Source organism: Gallus gallus, unplaced genomic scaffold (genome assembly GCF_016699485.2).
Source record: "Gallus gallus isolate bGalGal1 unplaced genomic scaffold, bGalGal1.mat.broiler.GRCg7b scaffold_45, whole genome shotgun sequence".
In the NCBI taxonomy this organism is placed as follows: Eukaryota; Metazoa; Chordata; class Aves; order Galliformes; family Phasianidae; genus Gallus; species Gallus gallus.
Genome location: NW_024095997.1, coordinates 105250 through 126220, shown reverse-complemented (window position 1 = coordinate 126220; position 20971 = coordinate 105250). Strand labels below are relative to the sequence as shown.

The window sequence follows — 20971 nt, the reverse complement described above, 5'->3', positions numbered from 1 at the left end:
AGCACCCACGGGTGCCTACACAGCCCATATCTCTTAAGGCAACACCCACGGGTGCCCCCAAAGCCTTTATAAGAGCACCCATGGGTGCCCCCAAACCCCGTATAAGAGCACCCATGGATGCCCCCAGATCCCGTATCTCTTAAGGTAGCACCCATGGGTGCCCCCAAACCCTTTACAAGAGCACACATGGGTGCCCCCAGACCCCATATCTTTTAAGGCAGCACCCATGGGTGCCCCCAAATCCTTCATAAGAGCACCCATGGGTGCCCCCAGATGCTGTTTCTCTTAAGGCAGCACCCATGGGTGCCCCCAAAGCCTTTATAAGAGCACCCATGGGTGCCCCCAAACCCCGTATAAGACCACCCATGGGTGCCCCCAGATCCCATATCTTTTAAGGCAGCACCCATGGGTGCCCCCAAATCCTTCGTAAGAGCACCCATGGGTGCCCCCAGACCCCGCATCTCTTAAGGCAGCACCCATGGGTGCCCCCAAAGCCTTTATAGGAGCACCCATGGGTGCCCCCGGACCCCGTATCTCTTAAGGCAGCACCCATGGGTGCCCCCAGACCCCAAATCCTTCATAAGAGCACCCATGGGTGCCCCCAGACCCCATATCTTTTAAGGCAGCACCCATGGGTGCCCCCAAACCCCGTATAAGAACACCCATGGGTGCCCCCAGACCCCGTATCTCTTAAGGCAGCACCCATGGGTGCCCCCAGACCCACACTTTCCCCAGGAGCACCCATGGGTGGGGGGGGGGATGTGGGCCAACCCCCCTCCTCCCCCAACCCCGGGGGGGGTTTATTGCAAGGGTGGGGGGGAGGGGGGCACCCATGGGTGCTACTCGGCCACCTGCACCCCCGCGCAGTTCTCCTTGCTCTCGGAGGTGATGGCCAGGTACTCGGAGCTGGGGGAGGGGGGACAACGAGGTCAGACTGGAAACCGCCCCAAAGCACCCCAAAAAACACCCCAAAAACACCCCAAGGACACCCCATGGGCACCCCAAAAACACTCCCAATGACACCCCATGGACACCCCTAAAACAACCCATGGAGACCCCATGGAGACCCCACCAACACCCCCAATGACACCTCATAGATACCCCTAAAACACCTCAACGGAACCCCATGGAGACCCCATGGAGACCCCAAAAACATCCCCAAAACACCCCATGGACACCCCAAAAACACCCCAACAGAACCCCATGGACATCCCATGGACACCCCCAATGACACCCCATAGACACCCCTAAAACACCTCAACAGAACCCCCATGGACACCCCATAGAGACCCCAAAAACACCCCCAACGACACCCCATGGACACCCCTAAAACACCCCATGTACACCCCATGGGCGCCCCCAATGACAGCCCATGAAGACCCCTAAAACACCCCGTGGAGACCCCAAAAACGCGCCCAATGACACCCCATGGACACCCCTAAAACAACCCATGGAGACCCCATGGAGACCCCACCAACACCCCCAAAACACCCCATGGACACCCCAAAAACACCCCAACAGAACCCCATGGACACCCCATGGACAGCCCTAAAACACCCCATGGAGACCCCAACAACACCCCAAAGGAACCCCATGGACACCCCCATTGACAGCCCATGGAGACCCCACCAACACCCCCAACGACACCCCATGAACACCCCTAAAACACCCCATGGACAGCCTTAAAACACCCCAACAGAACCCCATGGACACCCCACAGACACCCCCATTGACAGCCCATGGAGACCCCATGGACACCCCATGGACACCCCCAATGACACCCCATGGACACCCCTAAAACAACCCATGGAGACCCCAAAAACACCTTATGGACACCCCCAATGGCACCCCATGGACACCCCTAAAACACCCCATGGAGACCCCTAAAACACCCCAACAGAACCCCATGGACACCCCTAAAACAACCCATGGACACCCCAAAAGCACCGCAACAGAACCCCATGGACACCCCATGGACACCCCAAAAATGCCCCGATTACCTCAATTCCCCCCATTACCGTAATTACCCCCAATTCCCCCCAATCCCATTACCGTAATTACCCCAAGTTCCCCCAATCCCATTACCGTAATTACCCCCAATTCCCCCAATCCCATTACCGTAATTACCCCCAATTCCCCCCAATCCCATTACCATAATTACCCCCAATTCCCCCCAATCCCATTACCTTAATTACCCCAAGTTCCCCAATTCCCCCCATTACCGTAATTACCCCCAATTCCCCCCAATCCCATTACCGTAATTACCCCAAGTTCCCCAATTCCCCCCATTACCGTAATTACCCCCAATTCCCCCCCAATCCCATTACCGTAATTACCCCAAGTTCCCCCAATTCCCATTACCGTAATTACCCCCAATTCCCCCAATCCCATTACCGTAATTACCCCCAATTCCCCCCCCCCGCCCCCAATTCCCCTATCCCCTCCCCTCTCTCCCCCCCTCCCCCCCCACCCAACCACCCCTCTCCCCCCCCCATTGCCCCCCATTCCCCCCCCAACTCACGCGCTGTCCGGGGGCGGTGCGGAGGCGGCCGCCACCTTCCTATAGCAGTACAGCATTTCGGCCGCCAGCCAAAGGGTGAGCAGCACGATCAGGACGTACATCAGCACCTCCGACACGATGCTCGCCAGGTCCCGGCGCTCTGCCGGTGCAAGCCACGCCCCCTCGTGTAAGCCACGCCCCCTCTTCGTGCAAACCACGCCCCCTCGTGCAAGCCACGCCCCACCCCCATCCCCCCCCTTTCCCCATTGCAAAGCCCTATGGACAGCGCCAGTGGTTTGGAATAGGCCACGCCCCCCAGTCATAAGCCACGCCCCCTTCCTGGGGTTGGGCACGCCCCCTTCCATAAGCCTCGCCCCCCATCCCCCCATCCCCATTGCAAAGCCTCATGGACAGCGCCAGTGCTTTGGAATAGGCCACGCCCCCCAACCAAAGCCACGCCCATTCCCGGGTTTGGACACGCCCCCTATTCCTAAGTCACGCCCCCCACCCCCCCTTCCCCTTTGCAAAGCCCTATGGACATCATCAGTGCTTTGGAATAGGCCACGCCCCCCCAACCAAAGCCACGCCCCTTCATGGGGTTGGACACACTCCCTATTCCTAAGCCACGCCCCCCACCCCCCTTCCCCTTTGCAAAGCCCTATGGACAGCATCAGTGCTTTGGAATAGGCCACGCCCCCTCCGATGCCACGCCCCCTTTCGGCTTTGGCCACACCCCCTCATGCAAGCCATGCCCCAAACCCCCCTTTCCCCATTGCAAAGCCCCATGGACAGCGCCAGTGCTTTGGAATAGGCCACGCCCCCCGTCATAAGCCACGCCCATCGCCGAGATCGGCCACGCCCCCTTCCTTAAGCCACGCCCCCCAGCCCCCACCCCCGTTCCCCATCGCAAAGCCCTATGGACACCGGGGCAATGGAAGAGGCCACGCCCCCCGCTCCGAAGCCACGCCCCCTTTCCGGGATTGGCTGCGCCCCGTTTGGACCACGCCCACTCCCGTAAAGCCACGCCCCGTCGAGGAAGCCACCCCCCCCAGCTCCCTTTCCCCAATACAAAGCCTTATATGGGGAACAGGCCACACCCCCTACACAAAAGCCACGCCCTCTTAAAGCAACAACACTCTCTTAAACACCTCCAACCCCACCCCTCCTACCTCCCCCCTCTTTAAGCCACGCCCCCTTAAAGACACAGTACCCCCTTACAACACGCCACCTCTACCCCTCCCATTGCCCACCTCAGGCCACGCCCCCTCCTTAAACCACGCCCCCTTAAAGACACAGTACTCCCTTAAACTCCGCTAACCTCCCCCTCCCACCTCCCAGCCCCCTCCCTTTAGGCCACGCCCTCTTAAAACAACAGTACCCCCTTAAACCCACCCAACTCCACACCCCTCTCCCTGAGACCATGCCACTTCCTTAAGCCACGCCCCCTTAAAGCAACAGTACCCCCTTAACCCCTCCACACCCACCCCCCAGCCCCTCAGGCCAGGCCCCCCTTAAGCCACACCCCCTTAAAGCAACAGTGCCCCCTTAAACCCCTCTACACCCACCCCCCCACCCTCTTGGGGTACGCCCCTTCCTTAAGCCACACCCCCTTAAAGCAACAGTACCCCCTTAAACCCCTCCACACCCACCTCCCACCCCCATCAGGCCACGCCCCCCTTAAGCCACACCCCCTTAAAGCAACAGTACCCCCTTAAACCCCTCCACACCCACCTCCCACCCCCTCAGGCCACGCCCCTTCCTTAAGCCACACCCCCTTAAAGCAACAGTACCCCCTTAAACCCCTCCACACCCACCCCCCCCACCCCCTCAGGCCACGCCCCCATTAAGCCACGCCCCCCTCCCCCCACCCATCTCTCTCTTAAAGGCACAGTACCGCTCTCCACCACGGCCAGCTTCACGCTCTTATTGCGGGCCAGGCTGTAGGTGTAGCCCTCAAAGGTGAGGTTCCGGCGCAGGCGGCAGACGTAGAGCCCGGCGTGGGACCGCCCCACGTTCGACAGACGGACGGACAGGTCCTGAATGTCCCGAGTGCCGCGGGAGCCATTCCAGAACAGCAGCCCTTCGAAAGGGCCCGGGGCCACCCAGGCGCCCTCCTCTGCGGTGTAGTGAAGGATCTGTGGGGGGGGGGGGGGTGGAGACCCATAAGTGTGGGGCTGGGCGCAGTGGGACCCATAGGGATCCATAGGGACACACAGAGACCCATAGAAACCCATAGGGACACATAGGGACACATAGAAACCCATAGGGACCCATAGAAACCCATAGGGATCCATAGGGTCACACAGAGACCCACAGAGACCCATAGGGACGCATAGAAACCCATAGGGACGCATAGGGACACATAGAGATGCACAGTGACCCATAGAGACTCCATAGGGACCCATAGGGACACACAGGGACCCCATAGGGACACAAGGAACAAACAGAGATTCAGAGGGACACATAGAAACCCACAGGGACCCATAGGGACACATAGAAACCCACAGGGACCCATAGGGACACATAGGAACCCATAGGGACCCATAGGGACCCATAGAGATGCACAGTGACCCATAGAGACTCCATAGGGACCCATAGGGATCCCATAGGGACACACACAGAGATCCATAGAGACGCACAGCGACACATAGGAACCCATAGGGACACACAGAGATCCATAGGGACACAAAGGGACCCATAGAGATGCACAGTGACCCATAGAGACTCCATAGGGACCCATAGGGACCCATAGGGACCCACAGCAGCCCTTGGGAAGGGCCCGGGGCCACCCAGGCGCCCTCCTCTGCGGTGTAGTGAAGGATCTGTGGGGGGGGTGGAGAGCCATAAGTGTGGGGCTGGGCGCAGCGGGACCCATAGGGATCGATAGGGACCCATAGGGATGCACAGAGACTCCATAGAGACTCATAGGGAAACAGAGAAACCCACTGAAACTCATAGGATAGGGATACATAGGGACCCATGGGGACCCAGAGAGACCCGTAGGGATCCATAGGGACCCATGGGGACCCATAGAGACACATAGAGACCCATAGGGACACATAGAGACACATAGAGACCCATAGGGACCCATGGGGACCCATAGAGACACATAGAGACCCATGGGGACCCATGGAGACCAATAGAGACACATAGAGACCCATAGGGACCCATGGAGACCCATAGAGACCCATAGGGACCCATAGAGACACATAGAGACCCATAGGGACCCATGGGGACCCATAGAGACACATAGAGACCCATGGGGACCCATGGAGACCAATAGAGACACATAGAGACCCATAGGGACCCATGGGGACCCATAGAGACCCATAGGGACCCATAGAGACACATAGAGACCCATAGGGACCCATGGGGACCCATAGAGACACATAGAGACCCATAGGGACCCATAGGGACCCATGGGGACCCATAGAGACACATAGAGACCCATAGGGACCCATGGGGACCCATAGAGACCCATAGGGACCCATGGGGACCCATAGGGACACACATAGACCCATAGAAACCCATAGGGACCCATAGGGACTCATACGGACCCACAGGGACCCATAGAGACTCATAGAGACCCATGGACATGCACAGAGACCCATAGAGACCCACAGAGACCTCATAGGAACCCAGAGGGACCCACAGATCCCCGCTCAGGGGTATAGTGGAGGAACAATGGGGGATGGAGACCCATAAGTGTGGGGCTGGGCACAGCGGGATGCATAGGGATCCACAGGGACCCATAGGGACACACAGAAACCCATAGGGATCTACAGGGCGACTCAGCGACCCATAGAGACCCATAGGGACCCATAGAGATGCACAGAGACCCATAGAGACCCCATAGGGACCCATAGGGTTCCATAGGGACCCATAGGAACCCACAGGATATAGGGCCACACCCACAGAGAGCCACCATCCCCCCAAAATCCCCTCCAATCACCCCATAACCCCCTCAACCCCCATCCGATCACCCCATAGCTCCCCCCCAGCCCCCCAAAACCCTTCCCATCACCCCATAACCCCCCATAACCCCTCCAATTACCCCATAACCCCCCATAACCTCTTCCAATCACCCCACAACCCCTTCCCATCACCCCACAATCCCTTCCAATCACACCATAACCCCCCAAACCCCCTCCAATCACCCCATAACCCCCTCTGATCACCCCACAACCCCCTCCAATTACCCCATAACCCCCCCAAACCCCCTCCAATCACCCCATAACCCCTCCATAACCCCCTCCAATCACCCCATAACCCCCCATAACCCCTCCAGTCACCCCATAACCCCCCATAACCCCTCCAATCACCCCATAACCTCTCATAACGCCCTCCAATCACCCCATAACCCCCCATAACCCCTCCAGTCACCCCATAACCCCCCATAACCCCTCCAATCACCCCATAACCTCTCATAACGCCCTCCAATCACCCCATAACTCACCATAACCCCCTCAAATCACCCCATAACCCCCCATAACCCCCTCGGATCCCCCCACAACCCCCTCCAATCACCCCATAACCCTCCATGACCCCCTCCAATCACCCCATAACCCCCTCCAATCACCCCATAACCCACCATAACCCCCTCCAATCACCCCATAACCTCCCATAACCCCCTCAAATCCCCCCACAACCTCCTCCAATCACCCCATAACCCCCCTATAACCCCTCCAATCACCCCATAACCCCCCATAACCCCCTCCAATCACCCCATAACCACTCCCCCCACCCCCGTCCCCTTACCCCACAGCCACCCCACATCACCTTGGTGAATTCGGGGGCTCCCTCAGCCCGGAAGAACCACTCCCCCTCAGCCTCTGCGGGGGTCTCACTGCGCCGCTTGCAGGCGATGCACAGCAGTTTGAATGGGGCTCCCAGCACAGCCTCCGTCTCCGAATCCACCTCCACGCAGCCCCCCTGCACCCCCGGGGCTGTGGGGGTGGGAAGAATTAAGGGAGGGGACCCCAAAGGTTTGGGGTGAAAAAGTGGGATTAGGGGGGATTCGAAGGGAGGGGGGGGTGGGGGGTTGGGGTCACCCATCCAAGGGCTGAACGGGGCGGACCCTGCTTAGCTTCAAAGGGGTTACAGGGGGGAAATTGAGACAAAAACCCCAAAATGAACCCAAAAATGGACACTCCCCCAATATTAATGACATCGTTAAAGGAATTTGGGGGTGGGGGACCCCAAAATTGGGGATTTTGGGGTGAAAACTGGAAGTTCTGGGATTCAAAGGGAGAGGGGGTGGGTTGGGGTCACCCATCCAAGGGCTGAACGGGGCGGACCCTGCTTAGCTTCGAAGGGGTTACAGGGGGGAAATCGGGAGAAAAACCCCAAAATGAACCCCAAAAATACGAATGGGGAAATGTGGGGGGCTGTGGAGGGGGGTGGGGGGGGGAAGAATTAGGGGAGCCCAAAATTGGGGATTTTGGGGCTAAAAACCAAAGTTTTGAGATTCAAAAGGAGAGGGGGTGGGTTGGGGTCACCCATCCAAGGGCTCAACGGGGCGGACCCTGCTTAGCTTCAGAGCTCCTAGTGGGGGGAAATTGGGAGAAAAACCCCAAAATGAACCCAAAACTGGACACTCCCCCAATATTAATGAGGTCGTTAAAAGGATTTGGGGGAGGGGGACCCCAAAAAGTGGGGATTTTGGGGCTAAAAATGGAAATTTTGAGATTCAAAGGGAGAGGGAGTAGGTTGAGGTCACCCATCCAAGGGCTGAACGGGGCGGACCCTGCTTAGCTTCAGAGCTTCTAGTGGGGGGGTATTAGGAGAAAAACCCCAAAATGAACCCAAAATTGGACACTCCCCCAATATTAATGACGTCGTTAAAGGGATCTGGGGGAGGGGGACCCCAAAAAGTGGGGATTTTGGGGCTAAAAACCAAAGTTGTGGGATTCAAAGGGAGAGGGGGTGGGTTGGGGTCACCCATCCAAGGGCTCAACGGGGCGGAACCTGCTTAGCTTCAGAGCTCCTAGTGGGGGGAAATTGGGAGAAAAACCCCAAAATGAACACTCCCCCAATATTAATGAGGTCGTTAAAAGGATTTGGGGGAGGGGGACCCCAAAAAGTGGGGATTTTGGGGCTAAAAATGGAAGTTTTGGGGTTGGGGTCACCCATCCAAGGGCTGAACGGGGCAGACCCTGCTTAGCTTCGAAGGGTTACATGTGGAAGGGGGGGGGTCCTGAGGGGTTTATCGGGTCCTGGAAGGTTCACATGGGGGTCCTGGGAGGCTCTTTTGGGGTCCTGGAAGGTTCATGGGGGGGTCCTGGGGAGGTTATAGGGTCCTGGAAGGTTCTTTGGGGGTCCTGGAAGGTTCATGGGGGGGTCTTGGGGAGGTTATAGGGTCCTGGAAGGTTCATGGGGGGATCCTGGGAGGCTCTTTTGGGGTCCTGGAAGGTTCATGAGGGGGTCCTGAGGGGGTTATAGGGTCCTGGAAGGCTCTTTTGGGGTCCTGGAAGGTTCATGAGGGGGTCCTGAGGGGATTATAGGGTCCTGGAAGGTTCATGAGGGGGTCCTGGAAGGCTCTTTTGGGGTCCTGGAAGGTTCATGGGGGCATCCCGGGAAGGTTATAGGGTCCTGGAAGGTTCTTTGGGGGTCCTGGAAGGTTCATGAGGGGGTCTTGGGGGGGTTATAGGATCCTGGAAGGTTCATGGGGGGATCCTGGGAGGCTCTTTTGGGGTCCTGGAAGGTTCATGAGGGGGTCCTGGAAGGTTATAGGGTCCTGGAAGGTTCATGAGGGCGTCCTGGGAAGGTTATAGGGTCCAGGAAGGTTCATGGGGGGGTCCTGGAGAGGTTTGGGGTCCTGGAAGGTTCATGAGGGGTCCTGGAAGGTTCATGGGGGCGTCCTGGGAAGACTCTTTTGGCATCTTGGAACGTTCTTGGGGGGGGTCCTGGAGAGGTTTGGGGTCCTGGAAGGTTCATGGGGGCATGCTGGGAAGGTTATAGGGTCCTGGGAGGCTCTTTGGGGGTCCTGGAAGGTTCATGGGGGGTCTTGGGGACGTTTGGGGTCCTGGAAAATTCATGAGGGGGTCCTGGGGAAGTTTGGGGTCCTGGAAGGTTCATGAGGGGTCCTGAGGGGGTCATAGGGTCCTGGAAGGTTCATGAGGGGGTCCTGGAAGGTTCATGGGGGTGTCCTGGGAAGGTTATAGGGTCCTGGGGGACTCTTTGGGAGTCCTAGAAGGTTCATGAGGGGGTCCTGGGGACGTTTGGGGTCCTGGAAGGTTCATGAGGGGGTCCTGGAAGGTTCATGGGGGCATGCTGGGAAGGTTATAGGGTCCTGGGAGGCTCTTTGGGGGTCCTGGAAGGTTCATGAGGGGGTCCCGGGAAGGTTATAGGGTCCTGGAAGGTTCATGGGGGCATCCTGGGATGTTCATGAGGGGGTCCTGAGGGGGTTATAGGGTCCTGGAAGGCTCTTTTGGGGTCCTGGAAGGTTCATGAGGGGGTCCTGGAAGGTTCTTTGGGGGTCCTGGGAAGGTTAGAGGGTCCTGGAAGGTTCAATGGGGGGTCCTGGGAGGCTCTTTTGGGGTCCTGGAAGGTTCATGGGGGCATGCTGGGAAGGTTATAGGGTCCTGGGAGGTTCTTTGGGGGTCGTGGAAGGTTCATGAGGGGGTCCCGGGAAGGTTATAGGGTCCTGGAAGGTTCATGGGGGCATCCTGGGATGTTCATGAGGGGGTCCTGAGGGGGTTATAGGGTCCTGGAAGGCTCTTTTGGGGTCCTGGAAGGTTCATGAGGGGGTCCTGGAAGGTTCTTTGGGGGTCCTGGGAAGGTTAGAGGGTCCTGGAAGGTTCAATGGGGGGTCCTGGGAGGCTCTTTTGGGGTCCTGGAAGGTTCAATGGGGGCATCCCGGGAAGGTTATAGGGTCCTGGAAGGTTCTTTGGGGGTCCTGGAAGGTTCATGAGGGGGTCTTGGGGAGGTTATAGGATCCTGGAAGGTTCATGGGGGGATCCTGGGAGGCTCTTTTGGGGTCCTGGAAGGTTCATGAGGGATCCTTGGGTGGTTATAGGGTCCTGGAAGGCTCTTTTGGTGTCCTTGGAGGTTCATTGGGGGGGGGGGGAGGGGGTTGCGGGGACACGACGACTTTGAGAGGTCCTTGAAGGGATCCTTTGGAGGTGCGGGGAAGGGGTCCCGAGGAGTTGGGGTGGGGGGGGGGGGAGTTGGGGTTCTTTGGGGGTGGGTTTGGGGGTCGCAGTCCGCGCTCACCCATCAGAAGGCCGAGGAGGAGCAGCGCGGGGCCGCAGAAGGCCATGGCGGGCCGGGCCCGGTTCGGGCCTCTTCGGGGGGACCCTTCAGAGCGCTTCGGGATTCTTCGGGTCCGGTTCGGGTCCGTTCGGCGACGTTCGGGTGACCGCAGACCGCTTCGGGTGTCCTCGGGTCCGTTCGGCGGCGTTCGGGTCACTGCAGATCACTTCGGGTGTCCTCGGGTCCGGTTCGGGTCCGTTCGGCGGCGTTCGGGTGACCGCAGACCGCTTCGGGTCTCTTCGGGTCCGTTCGGCGGCGTTCGGGTCACTGCAGACCGCTTCGAGTCTTTTCGGGTCCGGTTCGGGTCCGTTCGGCGGCGTTCGGGTCACTGCAGACAACTTCGGGACTCTTCGGGTCCGGTTCGGGTCCTTTCGGATCCGTTCGGCGGCGTTCGGGTCACTGCAGAGAGCTTCGGGTGTCCTCGGGCCGGTTCGGGTCCGTTCGGCGGCGTTCGGGTGACCGCAAACCACTTCGGGATTCTTCGGGTCCTTTCGGGACCCTTCGGACGCGTTCGGGTCCCTTCAGACCGTTTCGTGTGCCTTCGGGATTCTTCGGCTCCCGTTCGGCTCCCTTCGGACGCGTTCGGGCCCCCTCAGCCGTTCCGACTCCTTCCGCCCGTCCCAACGCCGCCTCCGCCGCTCGGCCGCCCCCCGCCCGGCCCATGGACCCCTCGGCGGGGACGGAGTGAAACCGGGGGGATTCGGGGGAGCCGAAAATCCGCAGCGAAGAGAAAATGGGGAAGAATTGGAAGGGGGGGGAGGGGGGGGTCACGTCATGGCCGCCCGGAGCGCTTCGGAACCCGAGCGCCGTTCGGGTGCCGACTTCCGGTTCCGAGCACCGTTCGGGTACCAACTTCCGGTTGCCGGAGAATTTCGGCTCTTTCCGGAGGCGCTCGGCCGTCCGGCGCAGTGCGGCGGTGACGCGCCGAGAGGGGGGCGGGGCTTAATGAAGCCACGCCCCTCACTTAGAATGGCGGCGTTCGGCCCCAAAATGCCCCCAAAATCCCCAACTGCCCCCAAATCCCCCAAATCCCCGCTTCCTTTTCCCCCGAATGGCCTCAAAAGGGCCCCAAATTACACCCATGGTGGCCCCACTGCCCCCATTGATCCCAATGTTCCCATTGATCCCATTGACCCCATTGATCCCACTGACCCCAATAACCCCATTGACCCCAATGTCCCCATTGACCCCAATGTCTCCACTGACCTCAGTGTGTCCCCATTGACCCCACTGCCCCCATATCCCCCAATGTCCCCATTGCCCCCAATGTGTCCCCATTGACCCCAATGTCCCCATTGACCCCACTGTCCCTACTGATCCCACTGCCCCCATTGACCCCATATCCCCCAATGTGTCCCCATTGACCCCAATGTCCCCATTGATTCCAATGTCACCAATGACCATAATGCCCCCAATGTCCCCACTGCCCCCATTGTCCCCATATCCCTCAATGTGTCCCCATTGATCCCAATGTCCCCATTGCCCCCAATGTCCCCACTGCCCCCATTGACCCCAAAGTCCCCATATCCCCCCGTGTCCCCACTGCCCCCATTGCCCCCAATGTCCCCATTGACCCCACTGTCCCCATTGACCCCAATGTCCCCATATCCCTCCATGTCCCAATATTCCCCACTGCACCCATTGATCCCAATGTCCCCATTGCCCCCAATGTCCCCATTGAACCCAATGTGTCCCCACTGCCCCCATTGACTCCATATCCCCCAATGTGTCCCCACTGACCCCAATGTCCCCATTGAACCCAATGTGTCCCCACTGCCTCCATTGACCCCACTGCCCCCGTATCCCCCATTGCCCCCACTGCCCCCATTGACCCCATATCCCCCACTGCCCCCATTGACCCCAATGTCCCCATTGCCCCCACTGCCCCCACTGACCCCATATCCCCCACTGCCCCCATTGACCCCAATGTCCCCATTGCCCCCACTGCCCCCATATCCCCCACTGCTCCCAATGTCCCCACTGCCCCCATTGACCCCAATGTCCCCATTGCCCCCACTGCCCCCATTGCCCCCACTGCCCCCATATCCCCCACTGCCTCCAATGTCCCCACTGCCCCCATTGACCCCAAAGTCCCCATTGTTCCCACTGCCCCCATTGACCCCACTGCCCCCAATGTCCCCACTGTCCCCATTGACCCCATATCCCCCACTGCTCCCAATGTCCCCACTGCCCCCATTGACCCCATATCCCCCAATGTGTCCCCACTGCCCCCATATCCCCCACTGCCCCCAATGTCCCCACTGCCCCCATTGACCCCACTGCCCCCAATGTCCCCACTGCCCCCATTGACCCCACTGCCCCCATATCCCCCAATGCCCCCAATGTCCCCACTGCCCCCATTGACCCCACTGCCCCCAAAGTCCCCATATCCCCCACTGCCCCCAATGTCCCCACTGCCCCCATTGACCCCAAAGTCCCCATTGTTCCCACCCCCCCCCCACACACACCCGCTGTCACATCAGCTCCGGCTCACGGCCGTCCTTTATTGTCGCCCCCCCCTCACCCCACAGCACCCCCACTGCCCTCATTGACCCCATATCCCCCAATGTCTCCCCATTGACCCCAATGTCCCCACTGCCCCCAATGTCCCCACTGCCCCCATATCCCCCACTGCCCCCATTGACCCCACTGCCCCCAATGTCCCCACTGCCCCCATATCCCCCACTGCCCCCAATGTCCCCACTGCCCCCATTGACCCCACTGCCCCCAATGTCCCCACTGCCCCCATTGACCCCAAAGTCCCCATTGTTCCCACTGCCCCCATTGACCCCACTGCCCCCAATGTCCCCACTGTCCCCATTGACCCCATATCCCCCACTGCTCCCAATGTCCCCACTGCCCCCATTGACCCCATATCCCCCACTGCCCCCATAGACCCCAATGTCCCCACTGCCCCCACTGCCCCCAAAGTCCCCATTGTTCCCCCTGCCCCCCCCACACACACCGGCTGTCACATCAGCTCCGGCTCACGGCCGTCCTTTATTGTCGCCCCACCCCCCCCCCATCCCAGCCGCGCTCCGCAGCGCCCCCTGGCGGTCACTTGTAGAACTCGTGCTCCTGCTCGTCCTTCTTGATGACGGTCTTGTAGGCCTTCTCGAAGTCCTTGGCCAGCACGATGTAACGGTTCTCCCGCACCGCCAGCATCCCCCCCTGGTGACGTCACCGTGACGTCACCGCCACGTCACCGCCTCGCCACCCAGAGGCGACGGAACGCCCTCCCGCCCCCCCCCCCAATTGACGCGGTGTTCCTATGGGACGTAGCCCAGTGATGGGCCCCGTGATGTCACCGTGGTGACGTCACCACGATGACGTGTGGGGGCATTGGGGGCAATGGGGGCAGTGGGGGATATGGGGGCAGTGGGGTCAATGGAGCATTGGGGTCAATGGGGTCAATGGGGGATATGGGGACTTTGGGGTCAATGGGGGCAGTGGGGGATATGGGAACAATGGGGTCAATGGGGGCAGTGGGGTCAATGGGGACATTGGGGTCAATGGGGTCAATGGGGGATATGGGGACTTTGGGGTCAATGGGGGAAGTGGGGGATATGGGGGCAGTGGGGTCAATGGGGGCAGTGGGGAATATGGGGACATTGGGGTCAGTGGGGACATCGGGGTCAATTGGGCATTGGGTTCAATGGGGACACAGTGGGGGATATGGGGTCAATGTGGACATTGGGGGGCGCTGCGGAGCGGGGGAGGGGAGGGGGAGCGTCCCCCACATATCCCACATCCCACTGTCTCCATGATGGCCCGTGATGTCACCGTGACGTCACCATGCTGATGACGTCACCGTGGCCCCACACCCCCATATCCCAAAGATGGCCCCACGTTCCCACGGCGGCCCCACGGCGGCCCGGCACTGCCAGCATCCCCCCCTTTGGTGACGTCACCGTGACGTCACTGCCATGACATCACCACGGCCCCCCCCCACAGCCCCATATCCCACAGACGGCCCCATATCCCCCCCCCCGTATCCCACATCCCAGTGTCTCCGCGACGGCCCCACGATGTCACCGTGATGTCACCGTGATGACGTCACCGCGGCCCCACCCACATCGGCCCCATATCCCAAAGATGGCCCCATGATGTCCCCATACGCCCCCATGTCCCCATATCTCCCCCCCCCGGCCCCATATCTTCCCCCACATCCCCATATCTGCCCCCATATCCCCACATCCCCCCATATCTCCCCCCCATCCCCATATCCCCCCTATGTCCCCCCTACATCCCCCCTATATCCCCCCCATATCCCCCGATATTCCCCCATATCCCCCACATCCCCCCACCCCCCCCCATATTCCCCATATCCACCCATATTCCCCCTGTCCCCACACCCCCCCATGTCCCCATAACCCCATATCTCCCCATATTCCCCCCATATCCCCCCTATATCCCCCCCATAACCCCATATCCCCCCATATTCCCCCCATATCCCCCCTATATCCCCCCCATGCCCCCATACCCCCCCATATTCCCCCCGTCCCAACACCCCCCCATGTCCCCATATCCCCCAACATCCCCATATCCCCCCTATATCCCCCCCATATCCCCCCCATAACCCCATATCCCCCCATATTCCCCCCATATCCCCCCTATATCCCCCCATATTCTCCCCATATCCCCCCATATCACCCCTATATCCCCCCATATTCTCCCCATATCCCTCCTATATCCCCCCATATCCCCCCATATTCTCCCCATATCCACCCCATATCCCCCCTATATCCCCATATCCCCCCTATATCCCCATATCCCCCCATATTCTCCCCATATCCCCCCTATATCCCCCCCATATCCCCCCTATATCCCCATATCCCCCCATATTCCCCCCATATCCCCCCTATATCCCCATATCCCCCCCATATCCCCCCCATATCCCCATATCCCCCCTATATCCCCCCATATCCCACACATTCCCCCATATCCCCCCCATATCCCCCCCGTATTCCCCCTATATCCCCCCTATATCCCCCCCATATCCCCCCTATATCCCCATATCCCCCTACCCCCCATACCCCACACATCCCCCCACCCCCCCTTATCCCCACATCCCCCCATACCCCCCCCCGTCCCCATATCCCCCCCGCCGTCCCCGTATCCCATACCCACCCCATACCCCCCCCACCCCATACCCCCCCCACCCCATACCCCCCCACCTCCTGGCAGATGGAGTTGATGTCGGCTCCTGAGATCTTATCGGGCCGCGCCACATCTGTGGGTCGGGGTGAAGGAAAGCGGCGCTCCTCCGCCACACACAGACCCCAAAAGACCCCATAGGGACCCCAATAACCCATAGGGACCCAAAAGACCCCACAGAGACACCACTGACCCCATAGGGACTCCAATAATCCATAGGGACCCCACTGACCCATAGGGACCCCACTGACCCCACAGAGACCCCAAAGATCCCATAGGGACCCCAATAAGCCACTGGGACGCCACTGACCCCACAAAGATCCCACTGACCCCATAGAGACCCCAATAACCCACTGGGACCCCAATGACCCCACAAAGACCCCACTGACCCCATAGGGACTCCAATAACCCATAGGGACCCCACTGATCCCACAGGGACCCCAAAGACCCCATAGGGACTCCAATAAACCATAGAGACCCCACTGACCCCACAGAGACCCCAAAGACCGCATAGGGACCCCAATAACCCACTGGGACCCCACTGACCCCACAGAGACCCCAAAGACCCCACAGGGACCCCAATAACACATACAGACCCCACTGACCCTACAGAGACCCCATAGGGACCCCAATAACCCACTAGTACCCCACCAACCCCACAGAGACCCCAAAGACCCTATAGGGACCCCACTGACCCATAGGGACTCAAAAGACCCCACAGAGACACCACTGACCCCATAGGGACTCCAATAATCCATAGGGACCCCACTGACCCATAGGGACACCACTGACCCCACAGAGACCCCAAAGATCCCACAGGGACCCCAATAAGCCACTGGGACGCCACTGACCCCACAAAGATCCCACTGACCCCATAGAGACCCCAATAACCCACTGGGACCCCACTGACCCCACAAAGACCCCACTGACCCCATAGGGACTCCAATAAACCATAGAGACCCCACTGACCCCACAGAGACCCCAAAGACCGCATAGGGACCCCAATAACCCATACAGACCCCACAGAGACCCCACAGGGACCCCAATAACCCACTGGGACCCCACTGACCCTACAGAGAACCCAATGTCCCATAGAGACCCTACTGACCCCACAGGGACCCCAATAACCCCACAAGGAGCCTAATATCCCATATGGACCCCACTGACCCCACAGAGACCCCAATAACCCCACAGGGACCCCACTGACCCCATAGGAACCCCACTGATGTCTCAGGGACCCTAACATCCCATAGAGACCCCACTGACCTCACAGGGACCCCAATAACCCATAGGGACCCCACTGCCCCCACTGCCCCCATTGTCCCCATTGACCCCAATGTCCCCATTACCCCCAACACCCCCACTGCCCCCATTGCCCCTATTACCCCCATTTCCCCCATTACCCCCATTGACCCCAATACCCCCAACGTCCCCACTGCCCCCATTGACCCCAATGCCCCCATTACCCCCAACACCCCCACTGCCCCCATTGACCCCAATACCCCCAATGTCCCCATTGCCCCTATTACCCCCATTGCCCCTATTACCCTCATTGACACCAATGACCCCATTGACCCCAATGTCCCCATTACCCCCATTACCCCCAACACCCCCATTGACCCCACAGCCCCCATTGCCTCCAATGTCCCCATTACCCCCAATGTCCCCAACACCCCCACTGACCCCAATGTCCCCATCACCCCCATTACCCCCAACACCCCCATTGCCTCTATTACCCCCATTGCCCCACTGCCCCCATTGACCCCAATGTCCCCACTGCCCCCATTACCCCCAACACCCCCATTATCCCCATTGACCCCAACACCCCCACTGCCCCCATTGACCCCAACGTCCCCATCGCCCCCAATGACCCCAATGTCCCCACTGCCCCCATTGCCCCCATTACCCCCAACACCCCCATTGCCCCCAATGTCCCCAATGCCCCCATTGCCCCCATTACCCCCAATACCCCCAACACCCCCAATGCCCCCAATGTCCCCATTATCCCCAACACACCCATTGACCGCAATGCCCCCATTACCCCCAATACCCCAACGTCTCCACTGCCCCCACTGTCCCCACTGCCCCCATTGACCCCAATGCCCCCAATGTCCCCATATCCCTCATTGCCCCCATTGACCCCACTGCCCCCATTACCCCCATTGACCCCAAAGTCCCCATTACCCCCAATACCCCCAACACCCCTATTGCCCTTATTACCCCCATTGCCCCCCGCTGCCCGCATTGCCCCCATTGACCCCACTGCCCCCATTACCCCCAATGCCCCCAACACCCCCACTGACCCCAATGTCCCCATTGCCCCCATTGACCCCAATGTCCCCATTACCCCCAATACCCCCAACACCCCCATTGACCCCACTGCCCCCAATGTCCCCATGTCCCTCATTGCCCCCATTGACCGCACTGCCCCCATTACCCGCATTGACCCCAATGTCCCCATTACCCCCATTACCCCCAACGCCCCCATTGACCCTACTGCCCCCATTACCCCCATTACCCCCAATGTCCCCATTACCCCCAACACCCCCACTGCCCCCATTGACCCCACTGCCCCCATTACCCCCATTGACCCCAATGTCCCCATTACCCCCATTACCCTCAACACTCCCATTGACCCCAATGTCCCCATTACCCCCAACACCCCCAACTCCCCCATTGACCCCAATGGCCCCATTACCCCCATTGCCCCCACTGACCCCATTGACCCCAATGTCCCCACTGCCCCCATTACCCCCAATACCCCCATTGCCCCCATTGCCCCCAACACCCCCATTACCCCCATTACCCCCAACACCCCCACTGCCCCCATTGACCCCAATACCCCCAATGTCCCCATTGCCCCCACTGCCCCCATTGACCCCAATGTCCCCACTGCCCCCATTACCCCCAATACCCCCATTGCCCCCAACACCCCCATTACCCCCATTGCCCCCCACACCCCCACTGCCCCCATTGACCCCAATACCCCCAATGTCCCCATTGCCCCCACTGCCCCCATTGACCCCAATGTCCCCACTGCCCCCATTGACCCCAATGTCCCCACTGCCCCCATTACCCCCAATACCCCCATTGCCCCCATTGCCCCCAACACCCCCATTACCCCCATTACCCCCAACACCCCCACTGCCCCCATTGACCCCAATACCCCCAATGTCCCCATTGCCCCCACTGCCCCCATTGACCCCAATGTCCCCACTGCCCCCATTACCCCCAATACCCCCATTGCCCCCATTGCCCCCAACACCCCCATTACCCCCATTGCCCCCCACACCCCCACTGCCCCCATTGACCCCAATACCCCCAATGTCCCCATTGCCCCCACTGCCCCCATTGACCCCAATGTCCCCACTGCCCCCATTGACCCCAATGTCCCCACTGCCCCCATTACCCCCAATACCCCCATTGCCCCCATTACCCCCATTGCCCCCAACACCCCCATTACCCCCATTACCCCCATTGCCCCCCACACCCCCACTGCCCCCATTGACCCCAATGTCCCCATATCCCTCATTGCCCCCATTGCCCCCATTACCCCCATTGCCCCCCACACCCCCACTGCCCCCATTGCCCCCAACACCCCCATTACCCCCAACACCCCCATTACCCCCATTGCCCCCCACACCCCACTGCCCCCATAGAGGATACAGTCCTCCAGGTCCACCTCCTCGGAGAGGTTCATTTTGCCGGTGATGGTGGAGAAGATGAGGCGCTTTTGGCGCCGGTCGGGCAGCGGGAATTCGATCTTGCGGTCCAGGCGGCCCGGCCGCAGCAGCGCCGGGTCCAACGTGTCCGCGCGGTTCGTGGCCATGATCACCTGCACGCAGCGCGGGCGTGGGGGGCATGGGGGGCGATGGGGGGCACGGGGGGCATGGGGGGGGATGGGGGACATTGGGGGCGTTGGGGGCATGGCGGGCGATGGGGGGCACGGGGGGCATGGGGGGCATTGGGGGGGATGGGGGGATGGGGGACATTGGGGGGATGGGGGGGATGGGGGCATTGGGGGCATGGGGGGGATGGGGGACATGGGGGCATTGGGGGGATGGGGGCATTGGGGGGATGGGGGCATTGGGGGGATGGGGGCATTGGGGGGATGGGGGGGATGGGGGCATTGGGGGGATGGGGGGACATTGGGGACATTGGGGGCATTGGGGGCATGGGGGGCATTGGGGGCATTGGGGGGATGGGGGGCGCTGGGGGGATGGGGGACGTTGGGGGGGATGGGGGCATTGGGGGCATTGGGGGGCACTGGGTCATTGGGGGGCGTTGGGGGGATGGGGGGACATTGGGGGCATTGGGGGCATGGGGGGCGCCGGGGGGGATGGGGGGCACGGGGGGCATTGGGGGCATTGGGGGGATGGGGGCATTGGGGGCAGTGGAGTGATGGGGGGCATTGGGGGGATGGGGGGCATTGGGGGGATGGGGGGACATTGGGGGGGATGGGGGCATTGGGGGCAGTGGAGTGATGGGGGGCGATGGGGGGATGGGGGGCATTGGGGGGGATGGGGGGCATTGGGGGGCAGTGGAGTGATGGGGGGCATTGGGTCATTGGGGGGCATTGGGGGGATGGGGGGCATGGGGGGCATTGGGGGGATGGGGGGCGCTGGGGGGATGGGGGACGTTGGGGGGATGGGGGGCGTTGGGGGGATGGGGGGCATGGGGGGCATGGGGGGACATTGGGGGGATGGGGGCATTGGGGGCAGTGGAGTGATGGGGGGCATTGGGTCATTGGGGGGCATTATGGGGATGGGGAACATGGGGGGCATTGGGGGCATGGGGGGCACGGGGGGCATTGGGGGCATGGGGGGGATGGGGGCATTGGGGGGATGGGGGCATTGGGGGGATGGGGGACATGGGGGGCACCAGGGGGATGGGAGGCACGGGGGGCATTGGGGGGATGGGGGCATTGGGGGGATGGGGGGCACCGGGGGGGATGGGGGCATTGGGGGGATGGGGGGCGCCGGGGGGGATGGGGGGCATTGGGGGCAGTGGAGTGATGGGGGGCACTGGGGACATGGGGGGCATGGGGGGCATTGGGGGGAT

At 60.8% G+C, this 20971-nt stretch overlaps 2 protein-coding genes across 4 annotated transcripts; both read right to left on the bottom strand.

The window, feature by feature from the left end:
- Positions 1 to 683: 683 nt before the first annotated feature.
- Positions 684 to 10908, bottom strand: LOC107051305 (sodium channel subunit beta-1-like). 2 transcript variants are annotated; one of them, XM_040657084.2, is made up of 6 exons: positions 10715 to 10908; positions 7280 to 7446; positions 4395 to 4635; positions 2522 to 2660; positions 831 to 906; positions 684 to 702 (listed from the first exon to the last, which is right to left on the bottom strand). In XM_040657084.2, the coding sequence occupies exons 1-5, from the start codon at positions 10758 to 10760 to the stop codon at positions 840 to 842; spliced, it is 660 nt and encodes a 219-aa protein (XP_040513018.1). In that variant the 5' UTR covers positions 10761 to 10908; the 3' UTR covers positions 684 to 702; positions 831 to 839. The 2 variants fall into 2 exon arrangements, with proteins under 2 accessions (XP_040513018.1, XP_040513017.1); XM_040657083.2 differs by lacking the exon at positions 684 to 702 and having other exon boundaries at positions 805 to 906.
- A 2824-nt stretch (positions 10909 to 13732) lies between these two features.
- Positions 13733 to 19782, bottom strand: LOC112531384 (26S proteasome regulatory subunit 6B). 2 transcript variants are annotated; one of them, XM_040657087.2, is made up of 3 exons: positions 19577 to 19781; positions 15931 to 15986; positions 13733 to 13924 (listed from the first exon to the last, which is right to left on the bottom strand). In XM_040657087.2, exons 1-3 carry the CDS (start codon positions 19737 to 19739, stop codon positions 13811 to 13813), a joined length of 333 nt encoding a protein of 110 aa, XP_040513021.1. In that variant the 5' UTR covers positions 19740 to 19781; the 3' UTR covers positions 13733 to 13810. The 2 variants fall into 2 exon arrangements, with proteins under 2 accessions (XP_040513021.1, XP_040513019.1); XM_040657085.2 differs by lacking the exon at positions 13733 to 13924 and adding an exon at positions 14508 to 14649 and having other exon boundaries at positions 19577 to 19782.
- Positions 19783 to 20971: the final 1189 nt, after the last annotated feature.